The sequence below is a fragment of the Schistocerca gregaria genome, chromosome 2, assembly GCF_023897955.1.
Source record: "Schistocerca gregaria isolate iqSchGreg1 chromosome 2, iqSchGreg1.2, whole genome shotgun sequence".
NCBI classification, from domain to species: Eukaryota; Metazoa; Arthropoda; class Insecta; order Orthoptera; family Acrididae; genus Schistocerca; species Schistocerca gregaria.
The window spans coordinates 769924985-769946044 of record NC_064921.1 but is presented as its reverse complement, the minus strand read 5'-3'; the positions used below and the strand labels follow the sequence as shown (position 1 = coordinate 769946044).

Below are 21060 nucleotides of genomic sequence, written 5' to 3'. Positions count from 1 at the left end.
GGAAGAGACATACACCGAGCATACGATAAATCAGGCAATGGATATTGTGAACACCTCAAACGACAAGTATGCTATAGGCATCATGATTGATATTGCTGGGGCGTTTTTTGTGGGCCTGCCCTGTTCAAAAGACTTAAACCGATGAATTGTTCAAGGTGTTCCTATCACAGTTTACAAGGTTATTGCACAGACAGACAGGTGCACTTAGAATACTCTGCAAACAAAATTGCGAAAGACATCGCCAAAGGTTGCCCCCAGGGCTCTGTTTGTGGTCCAACGTTCTGGGATGTTGGCACAGAGCCATTACTGAACTAGCTTGAGAGGCGCGTGTAGAACAACACTGACTGACGCGCTGCCGGTGATATTAGCCTTGCTACCTGTCGACCTAGGAATAAGGAAGGGAGGTGCAAAGTATTTGCTCAAAAAGCGAGAGAGTGATAAGGAGACACTGGGCACAAGGGGGGAGGGGGTATCGAGAAAGGAAACAAAAACATTCACTGACAGAAGACAGCATGAAAGCTGGGACAGGGCAGAAACATGGAGGAGAATCTACCTGTCACTTCCTAACATAAAAGAAAGATCAAGAATAACATACTTTCTTCCGACCGATGGGGCTATACGCTACCTGTCGGGACATTGCCCGTAACCTAACTACTTATTAAAAATACAATAGTGTACAACAGACACTTGTGAATGTGGAGCAATCACTAACTCGGATCACATCGTCTGGGAGTGTGCCGTTAGAGAAGATGTTACAAATATGAAAATGTAACAGTCCATCAGTCCATACCATAATAAGGAATGGGCAACTGTGGCACAAACTGATCTCGCTGGCAGTGAAGATATCAGCTTATGAACTGCAAGCCTACATGGGTGGGAGGCAACCAGCAACAGGCCATACGTCACCTTAACGAGACTCACCACGGCAGAACACCCACCTACAACAACCTTCTGGAAGCAGTGAGCCGGCCGAGGTGGCCGAGCGGTTCTAGGCGCTACAGTCTGGAACCGCGCTTCGCTACAGCCGCAGGTTCGAATCCTGCCTCGGGCATGGATGAGTGTGATGTCCTTAGGTTAGTTAGGTTTAACTAGTTCTAAGTTCTAGGGGACTGATGACCTCAGAAGTCCCATAGTGCTCAGAGCCATTTTGAACCATTTTTTGGAAGCAGTGAGCAGACGAGCTTCGCGGAGTACCGGGAAGGAATTTCTGAGAGCGTGATAGCCATCTCCCAATCTACACCTTGGATGTCAAATTCCCTGTGATTCCTCAATTGCACACCAGTGCGCCGGGGTTTAACTATCCAGAATGAGAAATCCAGCTGGTTCCTAATACCAGGTACAAAAATGTGGTGTAGTGCTGTGTAGTATAGTGTTCTAGTAGTATCGTCTAGAATTAAAAATTATAAAATTTTCTGATCTACCAATACCGCATAGCATAATCCCAGTAGTGTGTGCCTTCTGAAATTCGCACAAATAGATGTTTGTGCGCCAGATGTCCAAATGGGAGTATTGAGACTTTTTTAGTTATTATTGTAATTTTTTGTTTTAATGTAGCTATTCGATGTAGATTTCCGCACCGCCCCCCCCCCCCCCCCCCCCCGCTTAAACAGCATAATTCTCAGTTATCGCAAACACATTTGAAATTTTAAACTTCTACGTTATTTGATACAGAAACAGCTTAGTAAAGCTGAACGTACTCAGACAGTTTTCTCTTTACTTATTCTGATCATTTCTAAACTGACACACAATATTTTAGCACACAATATTTTAGCGCAAAGCAATCTGACTTTTAATAATCCCTACAAAAGCACGGCCCTGACTAACAATAACCTATACCCTCCATGAATCACTTACCTCACCAAAATATTCATTACTCGAACTACTGGAATACAGCGAGCCCCAATGCTGCCAGCTAAATAAAAATTCTAACTACTACAGGCACTAACTACTGATAGGCGTATAGTTAACATATGAAAAACTTTGATAGTGAACAAACAATGTATTTATCTTAATAGTGTTCAAAAGTCATAATTTATGTATAAATCAAGACATCTATTTTGACAAATTTCCTTTTTCTGACGGACACACATCCAGATCGTCCGCTCATATTAACATCTCAAAAACCTGGCATCTCTCTCCCCACATCCATCACTGCTGGCGTCTAACCTCCAACTGCCCAACGCTAAGGGCTGTTCACATCCAACTGCCCAACACTACAGTAGCGAATAATCCAACAATGGGTCCAACCAGCCATAGACTGCACACAGCGCAGTCAGCGATTTTAATACAGAGCGCTACGTGACGTCACCAACATAAAAACCTAAACAGCCTACTTACAAAAGATCCGGACGAAGGAGCTGCAGGACTTGCAGGATTCTGTGAATGTTTCAAGAGCAAGTGGGATGAGGAGAAGCCAAGTGGATAGATGGGAAGGACGTAGTGTTGGAGGCATTTTCGTGGTGTAGGCGGTGACAAGGTTGCCTCTGGTATGAGTACGGATAGAGGAGGCAGCCAAGATTTTGTACTGGTGTTCTTGGATTATTTTGTGCGGGCTATTGTGGCGTAGGTTTGAAGGTATGGAGTGCAGATTAGAACTGACTGTTGAGTCATGATCGGTTTCAATATAATCAAGGGCTCCTGCAGTTAAGTATCAGAGTAGGTTGTCAGAGGAGTCAATTTGGAGATGGGTGTCTTACGGAAGCGGATTAGGCCTCCTGAAGGGAAGGAGGTCACCTGACACCCCTAGCTAAGTTCTGCAGGGGAACTGCTGTGGACATACACCTCAGAATCAATAAAAAGAGGTGGAGTTGGCCAATGTGAGCGCGGAAATGATATAGGATGACTCGGACAAACATTGGTAGTGGCACGGGAGACTGTTAGGGTAATAAAGTAGATGCTCAGACAAAGCATTCAGTGTAAAGGTGATTAAACTGTGTTTGTAGCAGAATAATGTTGTTTTTGAGGAAACCAATTGGTACTCCACATCTGGGTTATTATTTCCCTATTCCACATCTGGAATGCTTATTGCGCATGGATTGTTGGTTCACTGTACATTATAGGGAGATATTGTTTTGCCTGCAATCTCAAAAATTTTAGAAAAGATAATATGCAGTCGCCTTCTTAACCAACTCACCGCAAATACAATATTACCCAAATCACAATTCGGGCCCCTATAGGGTTCCGATACTGAGAAGGCTATCTGCACATACTGTTTGACTGCTGGTGAAGGGCCTGATCTGCTAGCGTAAGTTGCGATGATTACGGTCGGTTCAATGTCTGCGAAAAGTCGAAAACCGGAGTTGTATGACGAGTCGCAGAGGTGCAACGGCGGCAACGGAGCTTTCATTTGTTCTTTCTATTCGAGCATGCAGGATTACGCATATCTTCTATAGCTGTAGTGTCACCGTTTACAGTAGGCTGTCTCAAAATTCTAGCAATCCACTTATTTACTGCAGTCATGTGACGTTGTAGTGATGGCTCTAGCGCAATTAGCCAAAACTATGGATCGCGAACTGACCCCTGGGGGCAGCCTTTCTGTGGACATTGTCGACAGTTGTTTTCCATTATAGTGGTCACCCAGGCATGTGTATATCTGGACACTTCAGCTCCTTCTGGCGAGAATTTATTACGTCTTCTGTTGACTTGCCACTCTGTGCACTAACGCATGTGCTCTTCAATTGACTGTTGTAATCAATATTGTATCATCACTGACGGGCAAGACGGCCGCCGTGTAGATAGTGGGTTATTGTCCACTCCGTTTGTATTACGTATTTCCTGTGGAAAACGCAACCCAGTAACGTTTGCGTTCTGTTTGCGATTGCGTGTAGTGGCATCACTTTCACTGTGAGTGACTGCAGCCCGAGCGCACGCTACTGGGATAGTACGAGACACTCTTCGCGTATTCGTCTGCGTCTAATTGTCGCTCTCCGCGCCCCTGGCCCCGTCGCGTACTCTTACTGCGTACACAGACTGCGCCACCGCCCCCAGCTGTCGCACCGCAGGTTACCGGGGAACATCGTCTTCGTCGGCAGAGACAGCGTATGAGCCGGACGGGGTGGCCTAGCGGTTCTAGGCGCTACAGTCTGGAACCGCGTGACCGCGACGGTAGCATGCCTGGGGCATGGATGTGTGTGCTGTCCTTAGGTTAGTTAGGTTTAAGTAGTTCTAAGTTTCAAGGGACTGATGACCTCAGAAGTTAAGTCCCATAGTGCTAAGAGCCATTTTTTGAACAGCGTATGACATCGACGACTGCGGACACAGCACAGACGTCAGCAACGACGGCGTCTGTGTGTATGCGTGAGTACCGGGACAGCAGGGCCCAAGTATGTCATCTGCACATTGTGTAACACGGGCGAGGCAAAAACTGACAGAGAGATTGCAACAAAGCACTTCACAAAAACCTCCGATCGCTCAGAAACAAGTAATGTATAGTCGGACGAACTTGAGGACATGCTACGCCACACTGATGAGTAATTACGCACAACCACAGAGGTTACTGTCGCAAAAGTACTATATTCGAAATACAAACTCACACATTACGCAATGTCGCACGAAAAACTGACTGGGCGCATAGAACAATTAGAAAAAGAGAATACTAACCTTAGAAGAAAACAAAAGCAAGACAGTCCTTTGGCTCGCTCGTTGACAAGCAATTAGAAATAGAGGAGGAACTCAGGAACCTGAAATAAAATTCTAAGCTAAATATGCGAGCCATCTAGGAAACGTGGGCCGGACATGATAGTGCATGACGTTCCAGTTAGCATGACAGAAAGTGAATTAATTGTCTCACTGTACGAAGAGAACTCGGAGGAAACGACAGATTGGATGCAATTCTTAGAAGAAACAAAAGTCATGTTTAATGTAAGCCCACGGGAGAAGCCAAATGGGAGTATTGAGACTTTTTTTAGTTATTATTGTAATTTTTTGTTTTAATGTAGCTATTCGATGGAGATTTCGCCACCCCCCCCCCCCCTAAAAAGCATAATGCTCAGTTATCGCAAACACATTTGAAATTTTAAGATATTACATACTTGTTCATTCCAATTCATGTGCAACATTCGGTCTTTTTTCGATATTAATAATAGAAAATAGCAAATAAATAAATAAAATGAATAATCATCACTGGTATGTAGTAAACCTACAAGGTGTTCGCAAGTTTCAAGGCCTTTCCCTACACTTGTGGTGGAAATTATATGATCTCCTCATTCCTTCTTTAGTTTCCGTTGCACCATTATAAAATCATCGCTCTCCCGAATTTCATCCTCAATGATTATCCATACTGACGTCAGTATCCACCCATTTCCTCCATCTCTGGAATGCAAAAGATGAATATCCTCACGGCACAGATTCTGAGTATCCAGCTTGTTATTCGAATAAGTATGGCATTGTATGTCGAAGCGCAACGGGCTGCAATTGGGATACATTATATGGATAATTGACTTGTGAGCCTTACCATCATGACATTAGGAGTCTTGTAAATGCCGGCCGCTGTGGCCGAGGGTTCTAGGCGCTTCAGTACGGAACCACGCTGCTGCTACGGTCGCAGGTTCGAATCCTGACTCGGGCACCGATGTGTGTAATATCGTTAGGTTAGTTAGGTTTAAGTAGTTCCAAATCTAGGGGGCTGATGTCCTCAGATGTTAAATCCCATAGTGCTTAGAGCCATCCGATTTTTGTCTTGTATAGGGTTGCTTTCTGGAGAAACAGGAGACCAGAAATCACACGAAATTCGTTACCATGGACCTTCATTCTTTAATTGACACTGATGCCCTCAAGTAATTGTGGTATCCAGAGACCACTCTACGACAAGTAGTATGGTAGTATGGTAGTATGGTAGTATGGTAGCTTTCCGTTGTTGGCAGGTGTATGCGGAACGCAGTCGCAGATTTACTAAGGAAAAAAATTTGTCTAGCACCGCCTTTAAATGCTCTTTAACATATCAAGATCGATTTGAAGACTGTTGTTCTCATCGTAAGACGTATCTAATACACATGCATCGAATCGATGCACGGAAAGCCTATCTTATGATCACGTCTCACGGACACCCGTTTCCCTATAACAAATTTCACTGTCAAACAAGAGACTCACAGCACTGTTCACGAAGCGATGTCCCAAACAAATGTTTTCTGAACCTGGTAAACAAACATTTGTGTGTAACAGTGGTGCTTTTATTCTTTGTGCTTTATGTCAGGTAAATTGTAGCGCTGCATATCGAGTTGCAAACAGGCCAAAAAGTCCAGTATTAGGCGCAGGAATACCGCGTCGTGGCTGTCCTCAGTCGCTGGATTAGTTGCAAAGCACTCGATACCGGAAGTTTCAGATCAGCGTATACTCCGCTACAGACTGAAAAATCCATTACGGTACCAATCCTGTAGGAAATTACTCTGTGGCACCCTCTCTTACGATAGTGTTAGTCCAGGAAGACACGCAGCACATCAACTGTGAAGTCTGAAACGTAGGAGCTGAGGTACTGGTGGAAATAAACCTGTGAGGGACGGGCGTGATTCGTTATACAAACCTAGGCAAATTACCTTCATCTACAAAAATGTGAACAAATCATTCATTTCATTAACATAAATGCCACATGTTCACCTTCTTTCGATACACGTAAAATTCGTATATAAAGGTAAGATGTATTCTGGACCAGTAGCAATTCTGCTACTTAATTTCTATAACTTTTATTTAAAACCATTTAAAACGATACATAAGTACAGAACAAAGAAAATGTTGTGCAAGAATCAAATCATTTAGTGTTATACATAAATGTATGTTGCAGGTTGCCGCTGTTGAGCCATCGCCTACTGATCTATCACGTGCCGCAACTCTCCTTCCGTGAAGACTTTGGTGCGCTATGCAGGGAGCAACAGCCACAGGCTTCACAAATGTTTGGCCTCGCCGACGCGCTGTACACCTTCTTCCGTACCTTCTGGTTTCAACATGTACTCGGTGCAAGTTTTCACTATGTAAATACTGTAGGTAAGTTTAGTACACTCGTTCATGTTTATGCAGTGATGATGACTGATGACTCCATTCTAATTAGATGTATGATAAAAAATCCTGTGAATATCCAGTTTTACATCTTCTGCGACATTCTGTGTCACTGCAAGATAATTTCTGATGTTCTTCTCATTGCATGTTCTTCGTGTGGTTGGCGTCTGCCGCGTGGGATTAGCCGAGCGGTCTGGGTCGCTGCAGTCATGGACTGTGCGGCTGGTCCCGGCAGTGTTTCGAGTCCTCCCTTGGGCATGGGTGTGCGTGTTGGTCCTTGGGATAGTTTAGGTTAAGTAGTGTGTAAGCTTAGGGACTGATGACCTTAGCAGTCATGTCCCATAAGATTTGACACACATTTGAACGCTTTTTGGTTGGCGTCTTTGTGTCTACTGTAAGCTGACTACTTCATTCCGACGTATTATTGACTCCTGTGAGATACGTGGTGTAGAAGTACAACGTGCACAAAATTTTTCATTGATCTGAGATGTTAAAAAGCTCTTTGACGTGACAAAAATGAGACAGTTGCACCATGTCCGCACCGCGAAGGATTTGACTCTAGTGATGTTCAGGGACAGTGTTCAGACTGCCTTTTGATGAATAATCTATTAGAAATGTTGCTGAAAATAACGAAAGTTTACATTAATTCTCAACTGCCATGTGTGTACTCAAAACAACCACACGATTCGGCAATAATGGCTACAGCCTCAGTCAAACGGGCTGCCTGCTCTTCTGTAGTATCTGATGCTGTCTTCTACATCAAAAGCTTCATCTCGCTCCACAAGATACAATCCATTGCACATCAGCAACATTTCTTAAATAAAATTGATAACAGTTCCGTGTAAACATCGACTCTGAACATCGCTCTCATCAAAATCATCTGAAGGGAATACGGTGCAAATGCGTCTTATTTATCACACAAAAATATATTTTATTTGCTCTTAACATACTAAAATTCTGTACACGTAGTTTTTAACACCCTATATATATATATAATTTGGTTTAAAATCAAACTTCGAGTCTGTAACAAAACAGCTCCACATCTAAATTACATTTCTTGTTAAAATGGTGTAGTGTTCCCAATCTCTCATACGTGGGCTACGTCTAAAATTTCCCATATTTTCAATTTTTCTTTAATGAGTAATTTCTCGGTTTCTAATTGAATAGTGAGCTGCGGAAGATAAATTGTTAATTTTTTTCCTTATAACTGTTAATAGCCTTAAATGTAACAAGATTGTATCATGTACACCAGTAGTAGTGGTGCAGAACCGATTTACAAGGTCAGAGGTTATGCGAGAAGCTCTCGCCCGAAGTACTGGACCATGCGGTGCAGTACACGCTCACGGCGGCAGAGGCGCTGAGGTCGCGTTCGCCATAAGCCGTCCCAAAACTAGACTTGGTCTTTTGGTCTTTAAATCCCATCACTGCGACGCTTCAGGAAAACATTCAAGTGATTAGGTGATTAACATTGCAAGACCACAGGTCTCCCTCTACGATCTTTAACCTCGACACTCTTCCCTCCAGTACTAAACTGGTGATCCCTCAACTTCTCAAAACGTGTCCAACCAACCGCGAAGCCCGCAATGGACTGGAGGAGTCCTTATGTTTCAGCGGCCGCCTACCGTATTTAACAGTAACTGCCGCCACTGCTTCGCATTTTAGTACTGCCTTGAGATAACTACCAGGATGGTATGTAAATTATTACAACGTTTGTGTTTAACTAAACATTGCGGCCTTTCAAAAACTCATAAAGTAATAAAATTCCGTACTTCGCACAGAAATCCGTATCATACTGCAGAACAGAGTGCGTCTTCGCCGCACTGCACGTCCCTGAACATTTGCATGTAATGAAGTATCTCGATCACTGGCTGCTCGCGTGTGCAATGCCCTTCCTAGACCATCCGCAAACAGTGGGTGTAAAGAGAAAGGCGCTTTGTGTGACCTGTAGCGACTGGTCGCATACGAATGCTCTGCCCTTCACCTCCGAATGCGAGGTGGCAAACCTCTGCCTGACTCTATAGAACACTCTCGCACATATCATAATTTTAAAAAATGGGTTGGCCACCTCCTTTGTCCTATATATTCGAGCAGACCATACGTGTAAATTTACATCTCTCCTGAAACCTTGTTTACGTTTCCAAAGATATGTGACTTCACTTGCTCTTCGAAAATTCATGTTCATTTACGCTATGACAGTTCAAGTATTTTTTTCGGTCATTCCTACCCACCAATCGTTGATAAGTGAATTACATATGAACTGAAATTCCAAATCAAACAGATGGCTTCCCTCTCGTTTCAAGTTTCAGTGTGGTAGCGATCAGATATACGTCTTGTCACCCCTAGTAGTGGTCGAGCACATTCTTTTTTCGTCTGCATCTAATACCATTCGTGTATTGGGCACGAGGGGGATGTCTTTCTCTCGGTTACAATGGCAGAGTAATTCCATATCTTCATTCACTATTTGTTATCTGCGAGTGAACAACGTAAATTTAGTCTGCCTATTCAAATGTCAGTCCATCCATTTATAGACAGACCAAACTCACGGAAGAATGTACACTATCCACCCAGACTTCTCAATCACTCACAAGGACTACTGTAAGTAGGCTGTTTAGGTTTTTTTTATTGGTAACGCCGCCGCCACGTAGCGCTCTGTATAAAAATCACTGGCTGTGCCGTGTGCAGTCTGTGGCTGGTTTGCATTGTTGTCTGCCATTGTAGTGTTGGGCAGCGGCAGCTGGATGTGAACAGCGCCTAGCGTTGCGCAGTTGGAGGTGAGCCGCCAGCAGTGGAGGACGTGGGGAGAGAGATGGCGGAGTTTTGAAATTTGTAAGAATTGGTGTCATGAACTGCTATATATATTATGACTAGTGAGGTAAATACATTGTTTGTTCTCTATTAAAATCTTTCATTTGCTAACTATGCCTGTCAGTAGTTAGTGCCTTCAGTAGTTTGAATATTTTATTTAGCTGGCAGTAGTGGTGCTCGCTGTACTGCAGTAGCTTGAGTAACGAAGATTTTTGTGAGGTAAGTGATTTGTGAAACGTATAGGTTAATGTTAGTCAGGGCCATTCTTTCGTAGGGATTTTTGGAAGTCAGATTGCGTTGCGCTAAAAATATTGTGTGTCAGTTTAAGCACAGTCGTGTATAATTTTTCAAAGGGGACGTTTCACTACTACAGCACTTGATTTACTCTACTGCAACTTTTCAGAGGACTGATAATAACTGTCGAAGTAATTTAATTATGCAATACACTCATTAATTAAGCGTTTGAAAGAAAATACTAAATTGCAAGTCAACTCTGTGTTTGCAATCTTTAACGTTTTCTTCCACAAGCCACTGGAGTCCTTTGTCTGTTTAGCTTGATGGTACAATCTGCTTCAGGCCATTTTTCCAATTTCGTTGATTACTAATCATCATTTAGTGGATAATACAAACACGTGCAACATGCTTTGTTTGCTGTTTCTTACTTTTTGCTCGCTGGAAAGAACGTCGGTCTGGCGATCAAAATTTTTGAGCTGCAGAGCGGTGCCAGTGTTTTATTCATAGGACTTCATCTAAGAGTAAACAATGTAAATTTATTCGACCTATTGAGATATAAGTCCATTTTCAGGCACACAACATTCGCCGAAGAATATTGTATCTCACTGCATGATTTGCACAAAACTTAAGGGTCTTATAGACGTGTTGCTGATTTAGCACAGTCAGTTTGGAGCTTGAAGATAGAGAGAAAAGGGAGTTACCCACTCATCAATATCTGGTTGTGCTAAATCACTCGCACATTATACATGAAAGAAATTAAAATGAAAAGATGTATTTGATAGGTGACATAAGGTACAGGGTTGTTGGAGTGGAACGTACGAACCCAACCGAGGATATTTAGAAATGCATAACAGTACTGCACACTGGTAACAACATTGACATCCACACTGCAACAGCTGGTGCTTGTTGTTGTTGTGGTCTTCAGTCCTGAGACTTGTTTGATGCAGCTCTCCATGCTACTCTATCCTGTGCAAGCTTCTTCATCTCCCAGTACTTACTGCAACCTACATCCTTCTGAATCTGCTTAGTGTATGCATCCATTGGTCTCCCTCTACGATTCTTAACCTCCACGCTGCCCTCCAATACCAAACTGGTGATCCCTTGATGCCTCAGAACATGTCCTACAAACCTAACCCTTCTTCTCGTCAAGTTGTGCCACAAACTTCTCTTCTCCCCAATCCTATTCAATACCTCCTCATTAGTTATGAAATATACCCATCTAATCTTCATCATTCTTCTGTAGCACCACAATTCTAAAGCTTCTATTGTCATCTTGTCCAAACTATTTATCGTCCATGTTTCACTTCCATACATGGCTACACTCCATACAGATACTTTCAGAAATGACTTCCTGATACTTAAATCTATATTCGATGTTAACAAATTTCTCTTCTTGAGAAACGCTTTCCTTGCAATTGCCGGTCTACATTTTATATCCTCTCTACTTCGACCATCATCACTTATTTTGCTCCCCAAATAGCAAAACTCCTTTACTACTGTAAGTATCTCATTTCCTAATCTAATTCCCTCAGCATCACCCGACTTAATTCGACTACATTCCATTATCCTCGATTTTGCTTTTGTTTATGTTCATCTTATATCCTCCTTTCAAGCCGATATGCATTCCATTGAACTGCTCTTCCAAGTCCTTTGCTCTCTCTGACAGAATTACAATGTCATCGGCGAACCTCAAAGTTTTTATTTCTTCTCCCTGGATTTTAATACCTACTCCGAATTTTTCTTGTGTTTCCTTTATTGCTTGCTCAATATACAGATTGAATAACATCGGGGACAGGCTACAAACCTGTCTTACTCCCTTCCCAACAACTGCTTCCATTTCATGTCCCTCGACTCTTATAACTGCCATCTGGTTTCTGCACAAATTGTAAATAGCCTTTCGCTCCCTGTATTTTATCCCTGCCACCTTTAGAATTTGAAAGAGAGTATTCCAGTCAACATTGTCAAAAGCTTTCTCTAAGTCTACAAATGCTACAAATGTAGGTTTGCCTTTCCTTAATCTTTCTTCTAAGAGAAGTCGTAAGGTCAGTATTGCTTCACGTGTTCCAGTACTTCTATTGAATCCAAACTGATCTTCCCCGAGGTCGGCTTCTACTAGTTTTTCGATTCGTCTGTAAAGAATTCGTGTTAGTATTTTGCAGCTGTGGCTTATTAAACTGATTGTTCGGTAATTTTCACATCTGTCAACACCTGCTTTCTTTGGGATTGGAATTATTATACTCTTCTTGAACTCTGAGGGTATTTCTCCTGTTTCATACATTTTGCTCACCAGGTGGTAGACTTTTGTCAGGACTGGCTCTCCCAAGGCCGTCAGTAGTTCCAATGGAATGTTGTCTACTCCGGGGGCCTTGTTTCGACTCAGGTCTTTCAGTGCTCTGTCAAACTCTTCACGCAGTATCGTATCTCCTATTTCATCTTCATCTACATCCTCTTCCATTTCCGTAATATTGTCCTCAAGTACATCGCCCTTTTATAGATCCTCTATATACTCCTTCCACCTTTCTGCTTTCCCTTCTTTGCTTAGAACTGGGTTTCCATCTGAGCTCTTGATGTTCATACAAGTGGTTCTGTTATCTCCAAAGGTCTCTTTAATTTTCCTGTAGTATCTATCTTACCCTTAGTGAGATAGGACTCTACATCCTTACATTTGTCCTCTAGCCACCCCGGTTAGCCATTTTGGACTTCCTGTCGATCTCATTTTTGAGACGTTTGTTGTATTCCCTTTTTGCCTGCTTCATTTACTGCATTTTTATATTTTCTACTTTCATCAATTAAATTCAATATTTCTTCTGTTACCCAAGGGTTTCTACTAGCCCTCGTCTTTTTACCTACTTGATCCTCTGCTGCCTTCACTACTTCATCCCTCAAAGCTAAGCATTTTTCTTCTACTGTATTTCTTTCCCCCATTCCTGTCAGTTGTTACCTTATGCTCTCCCTGAAACTCTGTGCAACCTCTGGTTCTTTCAGTTTATCCAGGTCCCACCTCCTTAAATTCCCACCTTTTTGCAGTTTCTTCAGTTTTAATCTACAGGTCATAACCAATAGATTGTGGTCAGAGTCCACATCTGCCCCTGGAAATGTCTTACAATTTAAAACCTAGTTCCTAAATCTCTGTCTTTCCATTATATAATCTATCTGATACCTTTTAGTATCTCCAGGGGTCTTCCATGTATACAACCTTCTTTCATGATTCTTAAACCAAGTGTTAGCTATGATTAAGTTGTGCTCTGTGCAAAATTCTACCAGGCGGCTTCCTCTTTCATTTCTTAGCCCCAATCCATATTCACCTACTACGTTTCCTTCACTCCCTTTTCCTACACTCGAATTCCAGTCACCCATGACTATTAAATTTCCATCTCCCTTCACTATCTGAATAATTTCTTTTATTTCAACATACATTTCTTCAATTTCTTCGTCATCTGCAGAGCCAGTTGGCATATAAACTTGTACTACTGTAGTAGGTGTGGGCTTCGTATTTATCTTGGCCACAATAATGCGTTCACTATGCTGTTTGTAGTAGCTTACCCGCATTCCTATTTTCCTATTCATTATTAAACCTACTCCTGCATTTCCCCTATTTGATTTTGTGTTTATAACCCTGTAGTCACCTGACCAGAAATCTTGTTCCTCCTGCCACCGAACTTCACTAATTCCCACTATATCTAACTTTAACCTATCCATTTCCCTTTTTAAATTTTCTAACCTACCTGCCCGATTAAGTGATCTGACATTCCACGCTCCGATCCGTAGAACGCCAGTTTTCTTTCTCCTGATAACGGCATCCTCTTGAGTAGTTCCCGCCCGGAGATCCGAATGGCGGACTATTTTACCTCCGGAATATTTTACCTAAGAGGACGCCAACATCATTTAATCATACAGTAAAGCTGCATGGCCCCGGGAAAAATTACGGCCGTAGTTTCCCCTTGCTTTCAGCCGTTCGCAGTAGCAGCACAGCAAAGCCGTTTTGGTTATTGTTACAAGGCCAAATCAGTCAATCATCCAGACTGTTGCCCCTGCAACTACTTAAAAGGCTGCTGCGTCTCTTCAGGAACCATACGTTTGTCTGGCCTCTCAACAGATACCCCCCCCCCCCCCCCCCCCCCCGTTGTGGTTGCACCTACGGTACGGATATCTGTATCGCTGAGGCACGCAAGCCTCCCTACCAACGGCAGGTCCATGGTTCATTGGGGGGGGGGGGGGAGGGGCGGGGAGCTGGTGCTTCATAAAAATTTTAAAAAAAAACAGTGCATAGAAAGTATTTGTATATATACATATGCCTCAGTTCAAAACAAGTTAGGAATAGTTGCAAGACAATTTTGATGCGGACGGGGTGGGGAGGGGGTTATCGCAAGTAGAGCAATATTTGAAACTAAATTTAGAATTTAAGTCAAATGATAATAATTTCATGACTCATAAGCAAAATGAGCTTCAAAGATTCAATCGGCCCTTCTGAAAAAGAGTAATTGTAAGCAAAACACAGTTTCAAAAATTTTGTTTACTTAAAATGTAGACATATTTTTTTAGACGTCGGGTTAATTTATCAAACCTCCCGCTGGGTGTAAATATAGTTTTCTTCACTGTTTTAATTTAAAATAGTACGACTTAAAAACTATAATTTAAAAAGAAAGCTCTTTCTTGGTAAGATACAGCACGTCAATCATGGTGCCACCCGACTGTGACACCCTTCAGATAGCATGGCACGCCTGGCTGCAGTAGACAGCGACAACGCTTAACGCGGTACTCGACATGACACACAAAATGAGGCCCACCCTGTAAAATTAAAAGCAGAAAAAAAATTCTCCGCCACGAGTGACAGTACCTGCCGAGCTAGCAAGCTTTACGAGGCATCAATGTCAGACAACTCCAACTAGGTAAAGCAAGGAGGTTTTTTCTCTTTTTCAAATAAATCAACCCTGGCACCAGTTGTGGTTCGTATGGCCAACATAATCCTATCTTTAAACTGAGACCCAGGACAGTGAAAATTAATGAAACCACTACTCCGCCTCTGTTACATAACTACAACCAATACAGGCAGCGGATCAATACTTAATCACATAAGACAGTTCACAGGAGTGCTAGGTAATCAAAAAACAGACTCGCGTAAGCACTACCAATTTGCTGAAGATGAAGCAGGCAGCTTTGGAATCTTACAGTAATTATAATGCCACTTCTGAATTACAAGCAATTTAGTAACAACGGCAGATTTACTGTTGTACTGGCCTCACACAAGAAGACCTTAAGCAGTACGTGCCTTCCACGACTGCCAAACCCCTTTGAACGCACAGCCATTAACACTGGCCTCATCAACGGGCGAAACCAATCGGTTTAAGTATGTGCACCACAGCAGGAGGGACAGAATTCGGACACTTCTGAACCAAAAAAGTAAGATAGCGAAGTCACAGCACGGTACCGTATAGTTTCTAATAAGAAATGGGCTGACATCAGCTCAATACTTTGGGACACAGTACTTACAGCAGCAAAACAACTCATTCGCGAGATAGGGTGGAGTCGGCGGCAGCAGCATTGAGAAGGCCGATGACACCGCGTTTAATGCTAGGAGAGAGCACAGTCGGCCGGAGTGGCCGAACGGTTCTAGGCGCTACAGTCTGGAACCGCACGACCGCTGCGGTCGCAGGTTCTAATCCTACCTCGGGCATGGATGTGTGTAATGTCCTTAGGTTAGTTTGGTTTCAGTAGTTCTAAGTTCTAGGTGACTGATGACCTCGGAAATTAAGTCCCATAGCCGGCCGGTGTGGCCGTGCGGTTAAAGGCGCTTTAGTCTGGAACCGCGTGACCGCTACGGTAGCAGGTTCAAATCCTGCCTCGGGCATGGATGTGTGTGATGTCCTTAGTTAGGTTTAAGTAGTTGTAAGTTCTAGGGGACTGATGACCACAGAAGTTAAGTCCCATAGTGCTCAGAGCCGTTTGAACCATTTTTGAGACAGCACACGGCCGCGCCCACACGTAAACTGTACGGGCAGCCCCAGTTCCGTTGCGACCCTCTGCGCCGTACCGAGCCGACAGCGACCCCGCCCCGGTACGGCGCTGTCTGCCGACCCCAAACGCCAGCCAAATGGGAGAACCGAGAAGCCACCAGCGTCAAAGATAATGGAAATGCGCTACGAAACAATACTAAAAATATTATTTTTTATTCGAGCCCTTCACAGTGCAGGCGGGCCTTTAATGGCATTTAATATCCGAGGGTTGTTCCTTCGTGAATAACACTGTTTGTTCTTCCCATATTCTCACCTTCAGCAATTCCTCAATTCAAAAACTTCAACTATCGCTATATTGTTGTACAACGCAGCAATTGCCTCATTGCACTCACTTCGTGAAATGTATGTGAGTGGGAGTAATATGTTCGCTCCTGATACTTGGACGGAGCGGTAAAGAGATAACCACTCTGCCCCCGTTTTGTCAGAGTATCGCTTATCACCCATATTTTCACCATTCAGAATCTTCCAGTCTTTCATACATGGCATTTCCATCTACCTGATTTTGATGAGCAAGGCTGGCTCTCTACATCTATAGCAAATTCCGGCCCCTGATAATTCTCTTAAAATTCCATCATGGTGCAACGGCACTGTTCGATTGATGGCTGTCTGTGTAGAATGCTGTCACAACAATGAAAAATGGCACACTTAACATACTGGAAGAAAATCTCAACGATGTGGATGCTTACACCAAGATATTTAACGATAGGTTCTCTTTCCAGTCATTTTTCATCAGTGTCGTAATAGAACAGCAGCAGGTCTGTCTAGCTATTTGGTTTCAAAAGTTAACTTTTATTTAAATTTAGCTCCAGCTCCCACCAGCCGTCAACCCTCTGCAAATCGGTATAACCCACTAGTGCCGCCGCCTACATCTAAATACACTACTCGCCATTAAAATTGCTACACCGAGAAGAAAGGCAGATGATAAACGGGTATTCATTGGACAAATATATTGTACTAGATCTGACATCTGATTACATTTTCACGCAATTTGGGTGTATAGTCTCTGAGAAATTAGTACCAAGGACAACCACCTCTGGCCGTAATAACGGCCCTCATACGCCTGGGTATTGAGTCAAACAGAGCTTGGATGGCGTGTACAGGCACAGCTGCCCTAGCAGCTTCATCAAGAGTAGTGACTGGCGTATTGTGACGAGCTAGTTGCTCACCCACCATTGATCAGACGTTTTCAATTGGTGAGAGATCTGGAGAATGTGCTGGCCAGGGCAGCAGTCGAACATTTTCTGTATCCAGAAAGCCCCGTACAGGACCTGCAACATGCGGTCGTGTATTATCCTGCTGAAATGTAGGGTTTCGCAGGGATCGAATGAAGGGTGCAGCCACAGGTCGTAACACATCTAAATTGTAACGTCCACTGTTCAAAGTGCCGTCAATGCGAACAACAGGTGACCGAGACGTGTAACCAATGGCACCCCATACCATCACGCCGCGTTATACGCCAGTATAGCGATGACGAATACACGCTTCCAATATGCGTTCACCGCGATGTCGCCAAACACGGATGCAACCATCATGAACCTGGATTCTTCCGAAAAATGACGTTTTGCCATTCGTGCACCAGGTTCGTCGTCGCGTACACCATCGCAGGCGCTCCTGTCTGTGATGCAGCGTCAAGGGTAATCGCAGCCATGATCTCCGAGCTGATAGTCCATGCTGCTGCAAACGTCGTCGAACTGTTCGTGCAGATGGTTGTTGCCTTGCAAACGTCCCCATCTGTTGACTCACGGATCTGGACGTGGCTGCACGATCCGTTACAGCCATGTTGATAACATGCCTGTCATCTCAACTGCTAGTGATGCGAGGCCGTTGGGATCCAGCACGGCGTTCCGTATTACCCTCCTGAACCCTCCGATTCCATATTCTGCTAACAGTCATTGGATCTCGACCAACGTGAGCAGCAATGTCGCGATGCGATAAACCGCAGTCGCGATAGGCTACACTCCGACCTTTATCGAAGACGGAAACGTGATGGTACGCATTTCTCCTTCCTACACGAGGCATCACAACATCGTTTCACCAGGCAACACCGGTCAACCATTATTTGTGTCTGAGAAATCGGTTGGAAACTTTCCTCAGGCGAGCACGTTGTAGGTGTCGCCAACGGCGCCAACCTTGTGTGAATGCTCTGAAAAGCTAATCATTTGCATATCACAGCATCGTCTTCCTGTCGGTTAAATCTATAGCACGTCACCTTCGTGGTGTAGCCATTTTAATGGCCAGTAGTGTATGTTGACCTTCCGCCTTACATTTTCGGTAATACCTGTATGTTTGTTGGTTGTAACATATTATAAACATTGAACACAGATGATTCAGTTAAGCAACCGCCAGTCTTATCGAGTAGAGTTTAAGTTCCGCTACCTTTAGTGTGTGAGCACCACCCATTTGCAGTGATTCTTTTGCAGATGAGGAGTGGCAGCTGGAGGACAGAAGCAACGCTACGCTCTACGTGGATACTGGCTGCATGCAGCTGCTGGCCAACGCCCTGGACCATCCCACGTGTCCACTGGAAGATCTGCCTCCAGAGGCCATCGAGCAGCGTGAGCGGTGCCGCGTGCAGCTGTGGAGCGACATGGTTCAGAGGTCGCCCTACTTACCCGTCACCAGCTACCTGGCCTACACGCAGAGGGCAAACGTCAAGCTCTGTCTACTGGCCTGGATGGCTGCCAACTCATTCAGCATTTGTCAGGACGTACCCTTTAGTATGTTACGGTCTGTACACGATGCTCGCTGCTATTTCGATAGTCCTGATGATCAATCATGTCTGGGATCGAACGCTACAGATGCAATCTGCTCTGTTTCCAGAGCTATTCTGTTCATGAAGTGTCGCGACTTTTTCTCCCTTAAGCCTGCCGAGAAATGTCTCGTCGGACTCCATGCGGATGGATCGTACGTAAAGATGTTCAATCAAATGTGGAGAGAAGGTGATTTCGAAGGGGATGGAAAGCCAACAGAAATAACACTGAGCTACAAAGACAGTTTGAACAATGCCACCTTGAAATACAAGGACTTTAAAATCGACAGCTTACAACTTTTAGAAATTTCATTTATAGTAGTAAATATTCTTTTCCGATTTTTGGCTGCCGGAGTATACACGTACCTTCCCCACTTACGTAATTTACCCGGAAAAATATTCTTGTGCTTTCAGATCACGGGTATAATCCAGATCCTGTGTTCTGAGGTCGTTTATCGTATGGCAGGTGTACCTGATTTATCTACGGTGGTGCTAATCGATAGCGCCCTCACACTTCTCGCCTGCATCTGGCTAAACACATTCTGCTACCAAATGTACGCTTGCATTCGTCACCTAAGGCTTCCTAACGACCTACTACCTGCTGAAGCAAGAAAATTATTCTGGCGCCAGGCGCTGTATGCTCTAATATCCTGGAGTGTAGTGTGTGTAGCAAGTATTGCCTTGGAAAAAACGAGTAAATATTATTTGTTCCACAGTCGAATAATATTGCTCGCGGGAATTTCACTTTCGATAGCTTTTAATTTGATTTGCCTCGGACTAGTGGGGTACATGTACCAACGTACTCGGAACTCCATGCGCCAACTCAAAATTTATAGTAAAAATAAATTTGGCTCAAAGAAAGATGTTCTGTTTATGTCAGTGAAGACTGTTATCCTAAGTGGTATAGGTGTGATTATTAGAATTGGGTTCCACCAGGCACAAGGTATTGCACAGTTCGTGTACTACGTGCACATAGCTACGATGATGCAGGGACCGGTGCTGTTCGTTTTTTTCGTTTGCAACGGAACAACACTGCCTCTGCTCAGGGATAGAGTACTGGGGTGGTGGAACCCAGACGCAGTCGGTCCAGGGCGGGAACTGTGTTCAGCAGCGGAGAGAAATCTAGCGAGGATGAGGAAGGAACGGTCTCTGCCAGCAGAATCCTCGTTGTAATCCCAGTATGTATTTTTCTCTAAGACGTTTCTTGATTGTGGACTCCACTAAAGCCTGTGATCAAATATAAATACATAGTCCAGCTGATGAAATAAAATTAACTGTGATGAATACCGTGAGCCAGTGCCACAGTATTATAATTTATTCTTTATTTACAATCGCGTGCTTATTTGTACAAGGTACGTCCATCTAGGAATAGTAAACGACTCTAACAATTAAATGTGTGAAATATAGTCTGAAGTGAACGAAAAGTTTTGAGTAATGGCGCTTGTTAGCGGGATGTTGACTTGATGAGTGGCAGATACAGCGAGGTACTGTAGAAGACGTTAAAAAGTATTGCGCATCAAGTGTGTCAGTCTTAAGCAAGTAAGAAGGTTATTTAAAAAGACATTTATACAAATAGTATTGTGGTAAGAAACATATGTGCCAGAAGCTGAACTAGAGGGCAAACGTCTTGCCACAAATTAATCTATAACGGCATTATACATGCAACTAAGTGTCATATGTTACCAATAAACTTTCGCCCATTTGTTCAAATAAAAACTGCGTCAGCGACTCTGTGAATTTAATGTCCATTGCAACTCAACACCCTGACCTAAACGGTACTAGATAGATCTGATTTTCAGAAACTGTCAAAATACTGCAGTCATCACTCCACCAAGCACCAATAAACTTGACAGTGAATTTCGTGATATTCAAGGAGCACGAGTTGTTGGATACAATGGATCCAGAAATCGCACTCAAGGTAAGTGCCAGGTACAGCTTTCTCCCATACACCTTTAACCACAGAAAGACACTGACAGCAGAGGCGAACGAAACTGTGACACATTGGAACACACTAACCCGTCCGTTCTTCGGAGCTTCCGTAACGGCGAGCAGACTCCCACTGGAGTTGAAGCGAAACTCCAGGCAGCGTGCGGCGCGCAAAACACATTACATGGCGTAGTGTTCCGTGGACTCAGATAGAAACGTTCACTTGTGGACCAGAACAAATTTCCTACTCTGCTACAAATGTAAAATTAGTGTAACGTTAAGGGTAGCCAGCATTACTTTGACTTGGAAGACAAGGTTAAATTTCAGCACTCAGAATTCTGTAAT

The 21060-nt window shown here is 43.6% G+C and overlaps 1 protein-coding gene across 1 annotated transcript in view; it reads left to right on the top strand.

Moving 5' to 3' along the window:
- Nucleotides 1-20518, top strand: part of LOC126334998 (uncharacterized) — a 78900-nt gene extending 58382 nt beyond the window's left edge. The window contains exons 6-7 of the mRNA XM_049997816.1: nucleotides 6776-6975; nucleotides 18461-20518. Of these exons, the coding sequence (XP_049853773.1) occupies nucleotides 6776-6975; nucleotides 18461-19962 (1702 nt within the window). The 3' untranslated portion in view covers nucleotides 19963-20518. The remainder of the gene's footprint in view (nucleotides 1-6775; nucleotides 6976-18460) is intronic.
- The last annotated feature ends 542 nt before the right edge of the window (nucleotides 20519-21060 follow it).